This window comes from Cibotium barometz, chromosome 63 (genome assembly GCF_041138505.1).
Source record: "Cibotium barometz isolate CiBa-2024 chromosome 63, ASM4113850v1, whole genome shotgun sequence".
Taxonomy (NCBI): domain Eukaryota; kingdom Viridiplantae; phylum Streptophyta; class Polypodiopsida; order Cyatheales; family Cibotiaceae; genus Cibotium; species Cibotium barometz.
The window spans coordinates 12,360,576-12,379,332 of NC_141108.1; the positions used below are offsets into that span (position 1 = coordinate 12,360,576).

The 18,757-nt window shown below is 40.2% G+C and overlaps 1 protein-coding gene across 3 annotated transcripts; it reads right to left on the minus strand.

Annotated features, from left to right (window-relative positions):
- Positions 1 to 797: 797 nt before the first annotated feature.
- On the minus strand, positions 798 to 10,573 carry LOC147603700 (fatty acid amide hydrolase-like). 3 transcript variants are annotated; one of them, XM_086796150.1, is made up of 20 exons: positions 10,397 to 10,573; positions 9,939 to 10,048; positions 9,802 to 9,862; positions 9,441 to 9,628; positions 9,203 to 9,332; positions 7,866 to 7,943; positions 7,464 to 7,611; positions 6,994 to 7,106; positions 6,803 to 6,878; positions 6,559 to 6,630; positions 6,409 to 6,460; positions 6,026 to 6,115; positions 3,048 to 3,128; positions 2,849 to 2,952; positions 2,674 to 2,766; positions 2,424 to 2,492; positions 2,249 to 2,313; positions 1,879 to 1,940; positions 1,656 to 1,751; positions 798 to 1,051 (listed from the first exon to the last, which is right to left on the minus strand). In XM_086796150.1, the coding sequence occupies exons 1-20, from the start codon at positions 10,485 to 10,487 to the stop codon at positions 995 to 997; spliced, it is 1,836 nt and encodes a 611-aa protein (XP_086652276.1). In that variant the 5' UTR covers positions 10,488 to 10,573; the 3' UTR covers positions 798 to 994. The 3 variants fall into 3 exon arrangements, 1 of the variants encoding a protein (XP_086652276.1); XR_015265555.1 differs by lacking the exon at positions 2,249 to 2,313 and having other exon boundaries at positions 1,009 to 1,051; XR_015265554.1 differs by lacking the exon at positions 2,249 to 2,313 and having other exon boundaries at positions 1,000 to 1,051; positions 1,656 to 1,940.
- Between the last annotated feature and the right edge of the window lie 8,184 nt (positions 10,574 to 18,757).

The window sequence follows — 18,757 nt, forward strand, 5'->3', positions numbered from 1 at the left end:
CAGGTTGAAATGATAGCATGTTGCAAGGCATCCTGAAAGTTTAAAAACAAGGGAAAATAGCTATGATTCAAATCTGAAATTCCTTTTTTCAAGTGGGACTTTATGAAGTCTCACTTCTCACATTAATAAAGGGGCAACCTTTTGAAGACCCTTCAAAAATGTGTTTGTTGTACAGCATTGAACAAAAAAATTGCATCTATCAATAATTTAACATAATTTTTTGGCTCTATTCTACTCGAGAAAAGATACCCTAGAGCACGAAGCCCCATTTAAAATGGCCTTTTGCAAAGGAAAACTACAAAAAAAACAATTATTTTTGGCATACACTTGGCATCCTTCAAAATGTGATCAACTCTAAAAACACAACTTTTAGCATTGAGTCAATCTCATCTATTTGTCTTTGATTTGAGTGTGTGAAGGTGTTGTTTGGACTTCCTCATTGCTCTCTCTCCTCTATGCTTTTTTTCTTTGACTGTATGGGAGGGCTCTTTGTGAACTTCCTCATGCTAAGCAGTACTAGCAGAGTGGTTTTACTAACGAGGATTTCGATTGAGAGATCCAGGGTTCAAGTCCCATTTCTGCCATCATATGGGGTCATATATGGTCCATCAGCTTGGCTGTGACATTTTAGGACCTGTCTCATCCCATCTCATTCATCACCATAAAGCCCATTGCAATAGATAGCTTTCTAACAGCATGAGTTTCACACACATAAAGGGACCAGTTGTCTTTGAGATATCAGCATTATCAAGATGCTACTGACACATCCAATATCCATGTGAATCAACAGATTCACGAAGTCAACGTCTAAATAGCTTTGTATTATTTGGTTACAATGGGAAAATTACAGAAAAAAGGAAGCATCCTCTTTCCACATTACAACATTGATCTTGTGGACAGGCATTACAAGTATGAAGTAGTTCCAAGATAAACGGAGTCCAAGCTTTATTCCTCGTCTCAATTGCAGGTGAGGTTTTCATGCTATGAGAAACATTTATGACAGCAAGTCGTAGCAGATCCCCGGCCGCTTGACATCAGGCATGCAGAGCTTCTGTGAACGATCAGTCAATCAATAAATTATCCTTGTTAGGAGACAGAAGGATAAAAAACTTTTCTGTTTTCAAAATGTCATAGGGTTTTTCTATTGAGTCACTTATCCCCTTAATCTAAGAAGATTTGGATATGGATTTAGGGGGACATCAGCCCTCACAAGTTTCCAAGGGCTGAGATCTAGCTGGAAGATCTAATCCTAGCCATCCATGGGTCAAAATGTCCACCCTACACGTGTCAAATATCCACCATCCATCTTGTTTTTTTTTGCGAGTTATATATTATATTCACGTTCACGTTGGGGTTTGATCTCAACTCTCATCTGGGCAGCGTTGTGGAACCATCCACTTACATGGAATCTACATCCTAGATCTTTTTCAAAGCTCTATCCTTGTCTATTTGATCCCAGCCCTCTGCTTGCCTTAATCTCAACCGCTCTCTTATATTTTACCTCCACCTTACATGGGAGAAGGGTGATAATTCTGCACCTCAACAGCAAAAATCAACCCTTGTCTATTTGATCCTAGTCCTTGATTTGCCTTAATCTCAACCGTACACTTTTATTTTACCTCCACCTTACGTGGGAGAGGGTGATAGTTCTGCACCTCAATTGCCAAAGCGACTCGCAACAATGTAGCCTCTGACCATGGACGGCCCAGCAACTGGAGTCCGATCGGCATACCTTCACTATCATAGCCAACCTGTACAAATTTCACCATGGAAAATGAAACCAAACCCTATTGAGTAGCAATGCTTGGAAAGAAAAAGGTAAACTCATTCAGACAGAAAAACACTAAAAATGAAAAGTGAATTCAAGTAATCTGTTACAGGTATTGTAATCGCAGGCAGCCCAAGGAAGTTTGCCGCAAATTGATATCGCGCCAGCTTTGCTGTGCCCACACATACACCACAATGCCATGCAAATGGGTAGTGTTATGAATATATAGCATAAGCCAAGGAGACAAGTATCCACAAACATCATCTTGTTCAGTATTTACATTCTAGCCCATGGATTTTTTGGGGGGCGCCCACCCACAGGTGCTGCGGCCAAAAGGACAGGGGGAGGGTTTGGTGGGGGAGGGGGTGTGTGGGAAGGTGGGGTTGGGGGTTGGAGTTGGGGATGATGGGGGATGGGTGGGTGTAATATGGTCAAGCTAACAAACCATGTGTAAGTCAAAAGAGTAGTGGAATTTATTACCTCCATTGACATAGTCGAGCTCTCCTGATTTGAGAGCACTTTCGTGTACAGGTTGTGCAGTACAACTGGTGTGCGTGTTTGATACCAAAATTTAATCAGGTTTCATGAATGACGAGAACTCAGATAAGAAAAAACATAAAAAGGGAAGAAGAGTGACCCAGAAACCTCCCCTTACCCTGTTGTTGGAGTCACAATGATATCTGCTTTTTTGAAGATCTCCATGTGGTAGTGCATTTGCCGATACCTGCACATAAAAAAGACCACAACTTCGTGAAGCTAGAAACCCGCCTATTATCATCCAGAGATGTGTAAGATGTGTTTATGTGCATATGTATGCGTGCATCCATGTATGTATGTAAGCTATGCCAAGCTGAAAGATATCTGCAACAATGATGTTGCCTGCAGTTAAGATACTAGTTCCTCACCTCAACCTCTGTGCTGCAAGAAATTCACGATTGTTAAAACTAGAGTACATGGCAAACACGGCACGAGTATCGAGACCTGATTCTGCCAGTCCCCTACAAGATATATTCCCATTGCATAAGTGTGAAGAGCCATGTAACTCTTGTGATTGCATGGTGAAAAGGGTCTTGACCATACCATTTAGTGTAGTCCAGGCCAAGCGAGGTATAGAATTCACAACCAATTGTGATGAAATGCCCAATCTGCATCTCCTCCACCTCAGGCAAAGTCACTTCCACAACCTTCCAGCAACGAAGAAATCAGAGATTGCCACCAAAAACTACTCTACATCGCAATCAGTATTTTGAAAGTATGACACCAAAGTGAGAAGCCACACCTTGCATCCATAGTGTTTCTGCAAGCCATTTAATGCCTTGTGGCAAGTCTCAAGTACTGGACCATCACAGTCTTCAAACCACTGCATCAATGTTTATATAATTGAGAGAGAGAGAGAGAGAGACAGATCAACATCTACAAAAGACCGTAAGGGTCTATGCAATCACGGTCATATATTGAGAGAGTATCTACCATACATATTGGCATGTTTATATAATTGAGAGAGAGAGAGAGAGAGGGATCAACATCTACAAAAGACCGTAAGGGTCTATGCAATCACGATCATATATTGAGAGAGTATCTACCATACATATTGGCATGGAAACATCTAACTAACTACTTGATATTAAAAGCAAAATCATTGACTATAAAAGCTAGCTAGTGGGAAAGTGTCTCTGTGGTGCTGGAGGATCTCTCTGATCTGGAGATTCCATGTAGAGGGCAGTCGTGAACCAGGAGCCAGTGGAAGCCAAGTGCACTGAAGCTGACGAGTGGAAGTACTGTCCAGTGTGACTCTAGGTGCTCCACGAAGTGGCATAGTGTGATGTCAGGCCATCCTAGATGGGTCAGCATGGCTGGTTGCCTCTTGCGATCACTGAGTGGTGTCGTAATTCTGTACCTAGAAGAAACTAGTGATGGTTGGCTATGGAATGTCCCCAGTCTGAGCTCTGCTCTCTCTCTTTGAAGGGAATCTCTGTCTAGTGAGCTCCAACTATTACGTCCCAAGGCTAACCAGGGTTATGTTGGAGTGGAGATCAATGTAGCAACACACACATAGATGCAACAAGCAAGGAGAGAGAGATGGAAGCACAACACTCAAAGTAGATTGATGAGAATGAGTGAAGTACAAGTGAAGTGACATGATAAGGTAACTTACACACACTCATAAGAGTGTGTAAGTACGCTTAGGGAAAAGAACCTCCTAAAGAGGGAAAAAGTGCCCTAGCCCATTATTAGCCTATGTCCACACATCACTGCTAGATAAATGGCTATAAATTCCCCCTGTAGTGACGATGTGAACATGTACAAGGATTATGTGGTTGATCAATCTCCAAATGGCAATAAGCCTAGAGCTTTGCGAAGATCTTCAAACTTCTCTCCTAAGAGAGCCTTCGTGAATACATTTATCACATTGTTGTGTAGAGACATAAGTGAGGCTAATCTCTCCTGCATGAGCCTCCATGACATAATGATAATGCACATCATTGTGCTTTGTGCAAGCATGAAACACTGAGTTCCTCGCAATGGCTAATGCACTCTGGCTGTCAATGAAGATGGAGGTAGACTGCTGTCCACACCAAGATTTTCCAAAAGGCATATGAGCCACACACACTCCACAATTGCTGTAAAAGCTGTCCTGTACTCAGCTTCACACCTCGAAGTGGCCACTGTTGGTTGCTTCTAGCTGAGCCATGATATACATGAATCACCAAGGTGAAAGCAAAAGCCACTTGTAAATACTCACGTGTCATAACATCCTGCCGAATTGGAATTGCTGAAAGCATGCAATTGAACATCACCCCCCTTAGCATAGAACAAGCCAAGGGACTGAGTGCCCTATAAGTATCTAAATACTTGCCTGGCAGCCTGTCAATGCTTACTTCTGGGATTGTGCATAAGCCTGCTGAACTAGGAGATCCCAAACTGAATGTCTGGCCTCGTATTACATAGATAGATGAGGCACCCAACAGCCTGCTAATAAAGTGATGTATCAAATGGTTCACTTGCAGCCTAGAGACTAAGCCTAGCACCTATATCTATTGGTGTAGCAACAGACTTACAATCTTTAAGACCAAACCCTGTAAGCAGCCTTTGTATGTACTTTTGACTGCAACATCACAATACCATTATCACGCTACATAACCTGCATGCCCAAATAATAATGCAACGAGTCCAAATCTGTCATCTCAAATGACACATGGAATTTAGCCTTGAAGACTGAAATCTTTTCCTCATTAGGGCCTGTGAGCAACATGTCATCAATGTATAAAACGACGACCAAAAAACTGGGGATTTACAAGAGGAAATATATATAAATCAGCCCATTGGTTTTGAAGTTCCTGGCGAGGAACATAAAGTATGCAAGTTACACAAAGCATTGTATGGTTTGAAGCAAGCTCCAAGAGCTTGGTACGATAAGATACATGCTCATTTGACCAGCCAGAGTTATGTGATTAGTCCACCTGAAAGCACCTTGTATGTGAAGAAAATTGGTGCCAATATTCTCATAGTCATCTTGTATGTAGATGACATGCTCATAACAGGAACTTGTGAAGAAGAAATTTCAGATTTCAAGGCTGATTTGAAAGCTGAATTTGATATGTCAGATTTGGGGCCTTTACATTATTATCTTGGCATTCAGTTTATGCACAAAGATGTTATGCAGCAAACTAAGTACATAAAGAGTTTGCTGAGAAGGTTTCACATGGAAGACCACAAGCTACTTTCTACTCTACAGCTCAGCATGCACGACATTGGTCAACCTTTTGAAGCTGGAATTTACAACCAAGTAGTGGGATGCCTCATTTACTAGTGTAACATGAGGCCTAACATAGCTTTTGGGGTGTCTCTATTGAGCAAATTCATGCACAGCCTAGGCACAGCATTGGCAAGCTGTGAATCGCATTTTCCATTATCTACAGGGTGCCCTAAATTTTCGTTTGTTCTATCCTAGGAGAGGCAGCTTGCAACTTTATGCATACAGTGATTCAGATTGGGTTGGTGATAATGATACCAGGTAATCCACACACAGTCACACAGAGAGTAGCTTTTATGCACATGTATAGAATGAATGAAGGTAGAGACAAAAAAGGTTAGCAAATTCCTTTGCAGGCATGCTTGCATTCAAATGGGTATTTATAAAACCCCTAGTATGTAAATCTTGGCCTATAAAATGACCCCTTTTCTTAATAATACCCCTTACATGAAAAGAAATCTCTGTTTCAAAAAAAAACTAATGTTGAAAATAACACATCACACCTTGGTATATTTTGCAAATCTGATGCTGCTGATTAGGCTGTTACTTTCTGGCCTTCCAGATTCCTTGAGCAAAGGCAGGATGGTCGGAGGCTGTCATGACAACAGATTACATGAGGCTCACAAACGTGCACATGCACAGAACCCACTCCCACATGCCCTGAGTCCTGACACACACACACTCCATCACACACTAATCCACCCCCACCAACACCCGCATATGCATGCATGCACACACATCAAATGCCCACACGCACATGCAGCATACGCACACACGCCCACATGCATGCAAACATGCTAATGTGTGTGCTCACGCCCACATGCTAACGTGCATACTCATGTCCACGCACAGTTTATGCCAAAAGTTGGCCTTCAAACCAACATACCAGAGTTGAAACCATGCGATCACTGGGAATACGCCCACCTATGACAGCGTAACTGCATATCGTCCACGTAAAACAATAAGAAAGAAAAACGGAAATGTATGATTGCCTGATTTGTGGGGCATAGGAAACCGGCTAAATATAATGTCTCACATTAACAGAGCGTCGTCCACTGTTGCTGCATGAATTCCAACGATACCAAGAGTCCAATTGAATGGCAGCACCCTGTACTAAAAAGCACTTGATCTTATGTACAGCAATCACCAGTTCTAAATGGGGTCATCCATAATCATGCATATAAAATGTGTAATAGGGAAAAAAATGGAGAAAAATTTTATAAAAAGGAGGAAGCCTTGACACAAGAAAAGAGTTGAAGGAAAAGATTTGATCTATGTACCCAAAAGATGAAACCCGGCCAAAAGTTCCCTTTAAGCCAACCACCCCACAAAGAGCTGATGGGATGCGTACGGATCCTGGAGTTCAACAAAAAGTTTACTCTTCTAAATTTACTTATTAGAAAATATTAGCATAGCTTTGACTGCATGTTCCGGTGTACCTAAAAAGGAGATTTGAAAGCAATGGTAATACCTCCACCATCAACACCGAGTGCAGCCGGACAGAGCCCAGCAGCAACCACAGCAGCTGAGCCCCCAGAAGAGCCTCCTGAAAATCTTCTCTTGTTGTAGGGGTTTCTTGTTGCACTGCAAAATCAATCGTAGAATATGTAAGCGGTCACATATACTTGCCCTCCACAGAAGTTTGCAGAGATAGCTTTATCATATGATCTACTCCCTGACCCCCACGGTCTGCTGTGCCCCCCTTCCCCCTTCCACTCCCCCCTCTCCTCCCCCTCCTCTCTATATATATATCCTACCCACTTTCCCTACCTTCCTACCCGCCCCACCATCCAACACCACCCCTTTACATCCTTCTACGCCTCAATGCGCTCATCTTCCCCACCACAGGTGCTTTCCCCTTATACCCTCCTGACCCACCACACAAAGGTGGAGGTAGTGCATATGCAGTAATAATGTAACAAAGAAGAGAAGATACGGCACCCATAATGTGGATTGATGCCTGTAGCCCCCATCCCCAGCTCATGCATATTAGTCTTTCCAATAAATATGGCGCCACACTCGCGCAAGCGTTGCACACATGCCGCATCATCTTTCACTTTACGTACTTTAGGCAGCCACTTTGAGCCTCCTGTCAGTAGTGGTGGTGTGTCAAGTAAGTTGTTTTTGAGAGAGACTTTATATATTTAGTTATAGACATCCAAAAACGGATGTAGGCTGGCAGGATTCAAACCCCAGTTCCTGCCTGGTCCAGGCCACATGCTCGGACAGAGTCAGACAGTTTTAGTGGCAATGTGCAATGAAAATATGGTCAAACCAAATGTACTGTATTAGGCTCTTACAAAACCTCACATGCTTGACGTCATGCTTACATGGAGCCATTACCTGTAGTGGGATAGGGCAAGCAATCAATCTCATCTTTTACTGCTATTGGCACTCCATCCAAAATGGATAATGGTTGCCCTGCATCAAAAAGCAGGAGAAGAAAAATATGAAACCCCTAAACTCAACACAACATGAAAGCATGAACCAAGAAAGCGGAGCTTGCCGGATCGGCCCCTCACCTGGTTACCCCTTTGGTGCAGCTAGGGTAGTAGGGTGTACCCGCAAGGTCTCAAACCACACAAACAGCAGTACTGGCTGACGCTGAGTTCTAAAGACGCCTTTGAAGCAACGTCATCGTTGACTATGGCCTTCAGGTAAGCTCTTGGGATGGCCCTAATGGTGGGTACTTGCCAGATATGTGGCGACTGCCTTTCAGACTGCCCCAGCAGCATAGTACGTATGTTGCATGGTATCACATCTCTTCACATACGACTGCCATATCACATGGGGAACAGTAGTCTGGGCCATGGAGTAAGGCCTTCTCTACACAAAGAGGATAACGGCACTGGTATGTGCTACACCTAACCCTTAATCAGATCCCAACAGTGAAAGCTCTGCAATTTCCCTGATCTGGCCACACCTAGGAGCAGCTAGGAGCAGCTTGTGCCTCTGAAAGGTCACCTACCATCACATCATTACATTACAATGGGGTCCTAGATGGTTAGGATGAGTAGACCAGCTACAGAAAGTAGGAGATCTTGCAGGGGTAAAAGTTTCTCCAAAGCCATTTGCATAACTCCAAAAGATTAAGACCTATCATGCCCTGAGCTGACAAATGCTGTTTGGAGTGAGGGACGCTCCTCAATGCTGAAGCTAGATCCCGCACCCTGGGCAGGGCAAGAGGCAAATAAGGGTAGCAGGAATGGGAGGAGAATATCATGGGGTCTTGCCAATTCCACTTTCTCGGGTCCCATGGAAGTCAGACAAGGAGCTGATTCTCTCGAATGAATAGTCACCGAGACAGATCCATTGCTATCTCTAGAGCAGGAATGACACAACATGTGCATCCATGGAAGCCAACTACACGGACTCTTCACAATGAGGAAGGGGCTTTGAGGTCCTCTTCGGTGGCATCTAGGAAAAGGGTTAGGCAGCCCTCATGTCCTATTGAGTAAAGCACTAGCAGGAAAGTCCTCCCAAAGGCCAAGGACCAACAGAGAGATGTCGCAGTGAGAAAAGATTGACATCCACAGAAGTAAGAGGAGAATAGATCAAAGTCAACCACTTTATTTGAATGTCAGAGTCAAAATTAAGTATAGCTTAATGACTTAAGCATCTAAATTGCTCACTTCGATGCATTCAACTGGGTGAAAAAAAGACGAAAAAGAAAGAAAGACCTTTTTTGTAACGAGCCGTGGACAACTCAGCCTGTTTGAGAACATCTTCTTCGTAGCAATTGATGAAGAAGCCCATGCCAGGCAGAGGCTGAAGGGACTCTTTGACAGCAAGTAGAAACCGTTCTGCAACCTGAGACGCATATATGCAACAGCACATGTAAGGTTGGCTATCCATATGACACAAAAAGGCACTACCACTATCAATAGCCATCAGAATTTTGACAAGCATATAATATACCCTTGTAGGTGTGACTGTCCCGGAGGTATATGCCTTGGAGTAGTCCCTGATGGTCCAACGATGAAATGGTTCCACCATACCTCCATTGGCATCATGAGATGATGAAGCCAGACAGTCTAATGCCGATGCTAATCGCTCACAAGAAGAGAGCTCCGGGTCTAGCTGGAGCACTGAAGGCTCCTCACAAGCTGTCCAGATACATGTAAGTGAATTGAAAGCTTGGTAGTGCATTGACCCTTTAACCTGCCTACTTTGTGCAAAGGACCACAATGATAAGGAATGCTTTGTGCCTTGCATATCAAGGCACACTAAGAAATGAACCTTACAATCTGCACGTTTTCAAGAGCCCCACCTTACTCACCTTTGATGGGATATTGTGGTATGTGCATAGGGGGTTCGTGATAACGGGACTTCATGAAGACCTGCCACCATGCATGATACCATCCATGAGTTTTCAATGTCTCAAAACAATGAAGGTATCCATGGAGACTACTTTACCCGGGTTATCGAATTTGCATTCTTCAAATGCTGTTTAAGCAATGCACCTACTATGCGCGCCTCAAGAGTCCAAACAAAGCATCTGAGTACAAGCCCTGACACGATGGGCACTGTAATACACAAATACAGAACCATAACCATGGTGAAGTAGAAAGCCAACTCAAACCTGTGATCTAATGATGGAGTACTCAATTTAATTACAACTAAACAAGATGGCCTTCTGCACTAAAGAATGGATTATATTTCCACTTAAGAGCTCTTCACGTAGAAATCCTTGTCTTATTATATTTTTTTGGTTAGTTAAATTAAAAATGGAAAATATAATCCTTCTTAATATTGATTAGCAACTGCAAATGGCTCTTCACATAGAAGCTCTTAAAGAAATTCACCCACACAATCATATTATCAAAAAATGTACTGGGTTTAATCGAAACAGTAAAAAGGAGAATGTAAATTACCTTTGACGGTAGCATGGATGTATTCTACATCACTGTCTGCGTCTGTGCTCATGAGCTCCACAGGCTTGAAGGGCGTTTCTTCTTCGGCCATTCGAGAAGTGGGCAGTGAAGCCCAATGATTAGATGTTAATTAATTAGATGGATGGTGGTTAAGTGAGCCAATTAGAGTCAATATTTATAGCTCCGCCCCCTGCCCCAGTCCCTCCCCTCCCCTCCCCTCCGCGCCCCACCCTCACCCACACCCACACCCACCTCTCTCTCTCTCTCTCTCTCTAATTGGCTCGCTCAATCACCATCATCCATATTGGAGCGTAACAGACGAACTAATAGAGACAGCGGGTTTGCGTGCGTAGGAGACGTAGGTAGAGAGAGAGAGAGAGAGAGAGAGAGCGTGTGGGGGGAGGGAGCTGGGGGGGAGAGGAGTGTATAGCGATGTAAACATGGCAAGACCTTAGCACAATGGAGGTGGCAAGACCTTAGCATAATGGAGGGGTGTGAGAGAGAGAGAGAGAGAGAGAGAGAGAGAGAAAAGTATCGTTTTTTTTTTATGTGACTTAAATTACAAGAAGGTTTACAATTTGTTGTAGTGAAGATCCTTCATGTGTGAGAGAGAGAGAGAGAGAGAGAGAGGGGTTTTTTTACATCATAGCAACTATGCCAAGAGCCTTAGAAGGACTATCCGACGAAGCTAGATATAGAGAGAGAGAGAGAGAAACAAATTAATGAGGTATTGAAACAAATTAATTAGGTAGTGAGGGAGGAGTTTGAAAAAAACAACCAACTTTTCTTGTCTTGTATTTTCTCTTACTTGGGTGTAGGATGTTGAGTGAGGTTGGTGTGTGTGGTAGAGAGAAAAGAAGGAGAGGGTTGGATTGGGTTGTTTTTTTGAAAATTATGAGTTTGAGTGAACCACCATAGCGTAACTAGTTCCTTGATTATGGTGACCTTCATTTTAAGGAAGGTGCCTTAAACTGATGTGGAAATTAAGGGCTTACGTGGTCTTAAGATGCCCTCTTTGTGAAAGCCTATTGAATTGCTTCTACTCCCTTATTTGAAAAAATAAACACTATTTGTGGAGCTTTGTGAAAGTTGAAGAAGGAGGAGGTTAACTCTTCTTATTTTGCTTTTCTGAGTGGTCACACGACCCAGCCGGTCAATGACCCGGATGAAGTTGAGGTCTTCTTGCAAGCAAAAAAATTGCCATGAATATCGAGAATGGAACGAGAAGCCTTGGGAACAACGAAATCAAGTCAAGTCTATGGAAGCTTAATCCCTTTGTTCTTCATTATTGAATGAAACACAACTAATACTTAGCTCACAAAGCACAACTCGAAGATTGGGTGCAATCATCCCCCCTCATGTGTGTGGCCTCTCCCCACACATGAGTATTTATAAGATACTTTATTCTAAATTAGGCCATAGCCTCCAAAAATATAAAAAGGTACTTTTCTTGCACGACACTCTTTTATGTTAAAAATAGAGTGCCCATAAATTAAGGCTAGGGTTTAAAGATATCACACTTTACAAAAATATTAAAGATTAAGTCTGCTTGATAAACTCAGGCTTTCCAAATAAATCAAAATGTGCATAAGCTAGCACATGTATATACAAAGCTTGTTTATAAAAATGGTGTGCCAAGTACTAAATTTGTGCAATTTCTTCTCAATCTTCGGAATCCTCTTCACTTATAAAATAACCAATAATAAATTGGTAAAACAAATTTTCCATAAGTATACAAATCATAACCACACACATGTTTGCCAGGTATAAGTAAACCCAGGAATCACCTTTCCATACAAACAAACTGAAACAAACATTGGAGGCCCCAAACTATAAACCCAGGAATCACCTTTCCATACAAACAAACTGAAACAAACATTGGAGGCCCCAAACATACGTCAATATCCACCAAACGTATTAATATTTATAATGGCACCACCCATGATATTAACATGATTTGGCTTGACGCAAAGATAATCCAAGCGTCCCCGAATTATCTAAGAGAGTAGAATAATATTTTTAAGAGGGCTTCAAATATATTCCCATAACAAGGCCCAACATGAAGCACCTCTACGTTGCCTCTCACTTCCCATGTTGTGTTGATAAACTGCATACCATCCATGCTATCTAAAGCTTCCTATTACATTACCCTACATCTAGCTATGGATCAATCCCGAACTAACCACATAACCTCATCGCCAACTCTATGGTGTATCTTGGACCATCCATTTCCCGACAACATCTTCACCATCGACTTGAGTGACACGAGGATGTAATCATTAGGAAGGGGGGGGCATGTTAACCACTCCATTGGTTAACATGATTTCGCATACCTAACCTACCATAAGCGAATTTATCATCTTACCTTTGTAAAGACGACACTGGAACATATAAAGTGACCTTACCTTGCGCTTAATGTCAAATAGAAAAAGTCTCTAGACTTAGTATATATAGTTCCTTAAGACTAGTAATAAAGACTAGACTATTTTGAAGTTTGGAGGGACTAATGTGAAAACTAGTCACTTATATATATGTCATTTTGATAATAAACAATACACAATCATTCCCTTGCAATAGTTTACTTGTGAACTCTCCTTCTTTCCTCTTGTTGCTTACTTGTATGCTTTTGAATTCATGTTTGCTTGATGGATGCATGCTTGAGTAGGTTTGATTGTAGACTTCCCTCTTTGATTAGCTTCTACTTCCCCTTCTTTTTGTGAGACAAAACCATCACAAAGAATCATCACTTCTTGCCTCATCTAGGCATTAAGAGCTCTCCCTTCACCCCTTTAGTAGGGAGCATTCCAGTGTGACAATGGAGTGAGGACGTGATAACCGAGGTAGGGTAGTTGCATTTGTGATAACTTGAAGGCAAGACCCAACAACACATGCTTCGACAAGGATAAGGTAATCTCTTGACTTGAACATATGTACACACTTTATGAGTGTGTGTAAGTGATCTTATCATGTGACTTCACTTGTACTTCATTAATTCTCAGCAATCTACTTTGAGAGTTGTGATTCTATCTATATCTCCTTACTTGCTACATCTATGTGTGTGTGTTACCTTGATCTCAACTCCAACAAAGAAGCAACACCAAAATCCACTCACATAACTTCATAAGAAGAAAAGCAAGCATACAATCTATTACCACAAGATCACAAAGAAGACTTGGTTATGATAAATGGAATTACTTGTTTTCTTATTACTTAACAAAATGTCTTATATATAAAGCCTCATATGATGTGCCTCTTATGTAAAATGATCAGTTGCCCATGAAATGTCCATGGTGCCTAAAACTAGATTCCTTAACCTAGGTTATGTATATACAATAATCTCAATAGTAGTAGCTGGCATTACATAAGCTCGTAGATCACTCAATCACACCCCATATGCTATCACACTATGGAGTTCTTGTTGCAAGAGAGGGAAAAGAGTCATGGAAGAGCTCAATCTTAACCCTAATGCCTTGTATTACTTCATGCAAGGTGGTGGAAAAGATTATTCACTACGAGAGAGAGAGAGAGAGAGAGAGAGAGAGAGAGAGAGAGAGAAACAATCAAAATAAACAACACCACAATCCACTCACATGAATTCATAAGAAGAAAACCACGCATGCAATCTATTACCCGGAAAGCTCATAAAGAAGACTTAGTTATGATAATGGAATCGCATGTTTGCTCATTACTTATCAAAATAAGGCCTTATATGTGCCTCTTATGGATAATTTTTCGTTGCTCATGGAATGTCTTATGTAGAAAGCCTCGGTACAATGGTCAGTTTTTCCCATGGAATGTTCATGGTGCCCAAAACTAGATTGCTTAACCCAGGCTATGTATATATAATAATCTCAATAGTAGATGGTATTACACATAATATCCCAAATATTGTTATAAAATGAATTGTAAGATGAGAGATATAAAGGCACATCCATATGCACAAAGGCCATGTTGAGCAATGTGGCACCCTCCCTAATCTAGAATCCATCCTCCAAATTGGCGAGGGTCAAGTTGGTATGTTGTGATTGCCCTAAGAGAAGACAAAGCCATGCGGGAGAAAACATTGAAAGGCACCTAAAAGTGATTCTTGAATTCAAAGCCAATATGTGGTGGTGGCCAAGAATACAATGAACTGTTTGGTAATATCCAAACATCTGCTAAAGGGTAGAACCTTCATTGATGCCAACCATAGATAGGTTGAGAGTGGATATTCCAATTAGGGAAGAGAAATCAATGATAAGAGTGAAAAATCAGATAATTTTACCACCACAACAGGATTTGGAATCATGTTGTAGAGAGCATTGAAATTCCTCATCGTCTTGATCATCTATGACACTATAATAAGATGTTTGTTAAGGTGGTTTGATGCAAAGGAAATTGTAGATTAACTTCTCATATGTGTCTTTCTTTAATCATCCCATGGCCAATTATGTTCTACTACTATTTTGACATCACATTAGGTGATGACCTAGTGTCTCACCTAGTGTGATGTCTTGCTAGGGTAGAGGCTACACACACACACACAAGATCCTTGTGGTTTAGTTTATCATTACTATTATATTTTGAACTTATTTTTTGTAGTAAAGCCTTTTATTTAAGGGTTTGAATCATCTCATACCTTTGTTTACATTCATATAACCTTCAAATGTATTCTTTTGGCTTTATGGAGTTAGAAAATGTTTATGATGTAGCATAACCAATTTGATTAACATATAGAGGATATTCAATACCACATCTCAATTTAATTAACATACAGAAGATAATCAATTTATTCTAAGAAAAAATCATTGATTAATAGAAAATCTGCATGACATTTAGATGATTATAAATGTAGCTTAAGAATGTCATGCGGGGGATAAAGTGAGCTTTCTTGAAGTTTAACACTAGTTTGGTAATAGGACAGAAAAGTGTCCGTGGACATATTTATGTCCTGCTCACTAACCAACTTCATGAAATTATTTAGAACACATGGATAGTGAATATCAAAGGTTTCCTTTTTTCATATCATCAAGAACATAGTGAAAGAAACTTGGGATTTTTTGGGATTGCATTGGTTATCTTCAGGGTTTTCAATTTCATAAAAATTCATAGGCTAAATTATAGTCATAATGCAATGTGTTTGGACTATATTTGGATCAAAGGCTTTAATTAGCCACTTTCTCATTGCTATCCAAAGTTTTGGGATATGCATTACTTCACAAACGTATATACGGTGAAATACAATCTATCTTAGGCTCAAAAACCAATTAGAACTCCAAAATTTAGGTCTAAGGTATTTAGCTGTCTCAAAAAAAAACTTTGAGGATTTTTATAGCTAATCAAACAGTCATAGACTAGGACTAAATTTTGCACACATGCTTTGTATAATTTTATGCTTTACTGTGGTGCATTTTGTGAGAGCCAATTGCATATACACTTATCCTTTTAGGCACTTTGTTTTAGATGAAAGTTTACAAATTTTGAACCATATTTATTACTATAGAATAAAAGAGTATTTCATGCATTTTTTAAATATCTCGTAAGGCTTTAAGTGGAATATCTAGTCATTTTATATAACAATAAACACTATTTTCATAAGTTTCTCACTAGATGATTCAAATATAAGGAAGGGTTTATATACGTTGTTTTGTTCTCAATGCAGTTTTGAAAATTGAGACTATCACCTTATCTTCTAACAAAATTAAAACATTTAGAGATGTATTCTTGATCGATTACTTTAGTGGAGACATTGATTTATTAGTAAACTAAAGTAAATCACCATATAAGCTCACACTATTATTGTATTTTGGGTGTCAAAGACTCAACAACTAAAAAGACATTCTAAGAAGTAAATTAAATTGAATTAATTATTAATGAAATATTATTTTTGTCATGAAAAATCTATCTCTCATCTCTTAAATACTATGTAAGGTTTAGGAGAAATTTATAATGAGTCGAGATCATTTTTTTCTTGCATGTAGGAACCTACTTTGTAAATTCGTAACCTCTTTGGATTATAGTATTGGATATACCTCTACTTATGGTGATTTATCAATTATATTTAAGGTTATTTGTGTCATTTTAATAATTCTCTAAGGTTTGCCACATTCATGAAGACATGCCGTAGAAGAGAAATGCTAAAATACTGCTCCCATTTACAACATATGAATTTTTTAGTAAATGTTGAAAAGACATATTTATGTCCTATTGAGCTACTAAACTAGTGTTAAGGCATGTGTGGGTGTTGTATAACTGTAAAACCACCATTGTGTTTAGAACTATTCTATACTAGCCTAGATAATTTATGGTCTTGTGAGCATAGAGAAAACATTATCTGAGCTCTAAGAAGTCTTCATAATTATCCAATATGGTGGAGTCTTGGAGTACCTTACACCAAAATAGGAAATGAAGGGTGAAAGAGTATACAGCACTAGTCAAAATATGGTGTGGAGTACCAAATAATTGTCTGAAGGAATAGTGAGACTTAAGAAGTCTTCCCAATCATGCAATATGGTGGAGTTTTGGAGTACCTTACCAAATAAAATCCAAAATGGAGGGTGAAAGTATATATAGCAGTAGTATCAAAAAATGGTGTGGAGTAATAAACACCAAGATCTGAAGTTAAGTAATATTGTAGATGAAGGGTGAAAAAATATACAACAATAGTATCATAGAGATAGATGATTTATAGAAGTCACATTTCTCATATTATAGAAGTCTTTTTTCTCTAATTTGTAGAAGTCTGAATTTTTCTTCAATCATAGAAGTCATCATCACTTCATCAGTCATAGAAATCGCATTCACTTCATTGACCAAAGAAATCAACCAAATAAATCATCCCTACTTCAATGAGCCTTCAAAATCACTTCCTTAAGTCCACATCACCTCTTTGATTTGTAGAAGTCCAAATTCTTCAACTATAAAAACCACCTTTACGTCCCCAATTTGGACTACACTTCCACCATGACTCATTCCAAAATGTTGATTTTTACTTTCCATTCATTTTTGAGCAAAAATCTTAGAGTCCTAGTAAGTCTTGGCACTTGTATGACCATAGAAGTGTGTATAAGCCAACTTCTACACCCAAAGAAGTTATCCCTATAATATGACTCCAACCCCCCATTTCTAAAGTTGTCGAAATCTAGAAGTTATCCCTATAATATGACTCCAACCCCCCATTTCTAAAGTTGTGGAAATCTATGTTGTAACAAAACTCTAACAAAAGTTTTACAATTTCCTAACACTTACAAAATTTTACAAATTCCTAACAATAAGTTATGCAAAGCTCTTAACAAAAGTTATATAGATTTGTAAAAAGTTAGAAAATTTCCAATGTTCCAAACACTCTCCACCCTCTCATGCCCCACTAGTACTTCTAAAGCAGCTCACTCATAGCATATTACCAAACTCTTTACCCTCTCCACCCTCTCATGCCCCACTAGTACTTCTAAAGCAGCTCACTCATAGCATATTACCAAACTCTTTACTTGTATAACATCACTTAGGAGAAAGAGAGAGACCTTACTATCAATAATTTTATTTATAAAGACTTAAAAAAAGGAACTTGTATATTTAACAAACCATGCTACACCAAGGAAGAGTAAACCTCAAAGAAGAAAAGAGGGCAATCATATGCCATGCCCTTTGAGATCTATGGAAAAGCCTTCTCCTTGAAGAGATCTCGGGCACCATGTTCTTTCATGCTTGCATGACACAAGGAGTAGAGGCTAGCATACCATTTAACAGTGTGTGCTACTCCTTGCTAAAGACTGAAAGATCTTTGTCCCCTCTGCGCAACGAATTCAGGGGTGTTAGCAGCGGAAGTAGTACTTCTTGCGCGGGGCAAGGTCCCTCACTTGGGGCCTCGCCCATGGATATCCGGACAAGAGACTAATCCATCGGTTCTTCCGAACCCGAAAAAACTCCCTTGCCGGAAAGCACGGGCAATTCCTCCAAGATAAAATTTACTCTAACGTAGTCAAAAGCCTTAACTAACTGAATTGATCTGACCGAACCCGTAAGTCCCATAGTCAGATCAAGGAAAAGATTGTACTTGGATCATAGAGACCAACGCTTTTTTCCTCATTGAGAGGCACAACCGTTGATTATTTTCCATCGAACAATTTTTATTCGGGATTTCCTTTATCTATCGTACCATAACAGAATTGAGTCTCATTTTAGGTATCCATCAGTCCAGCCTAACCCCATCCAGTCCCGTGGGTTAGCCAACCACCTAACCCCATCCAGTCCCGTGGGTTAGCCAACCGCCCAACCACTGCAGTGATGGGATCCATTTAAAAATTTGGTTAGGTTTTGTCCCAGGTACCAGGGAAAAGAGTTCCCAGGCCCTCTAGCCGGATATTCATGCAAAACTTAAAACTA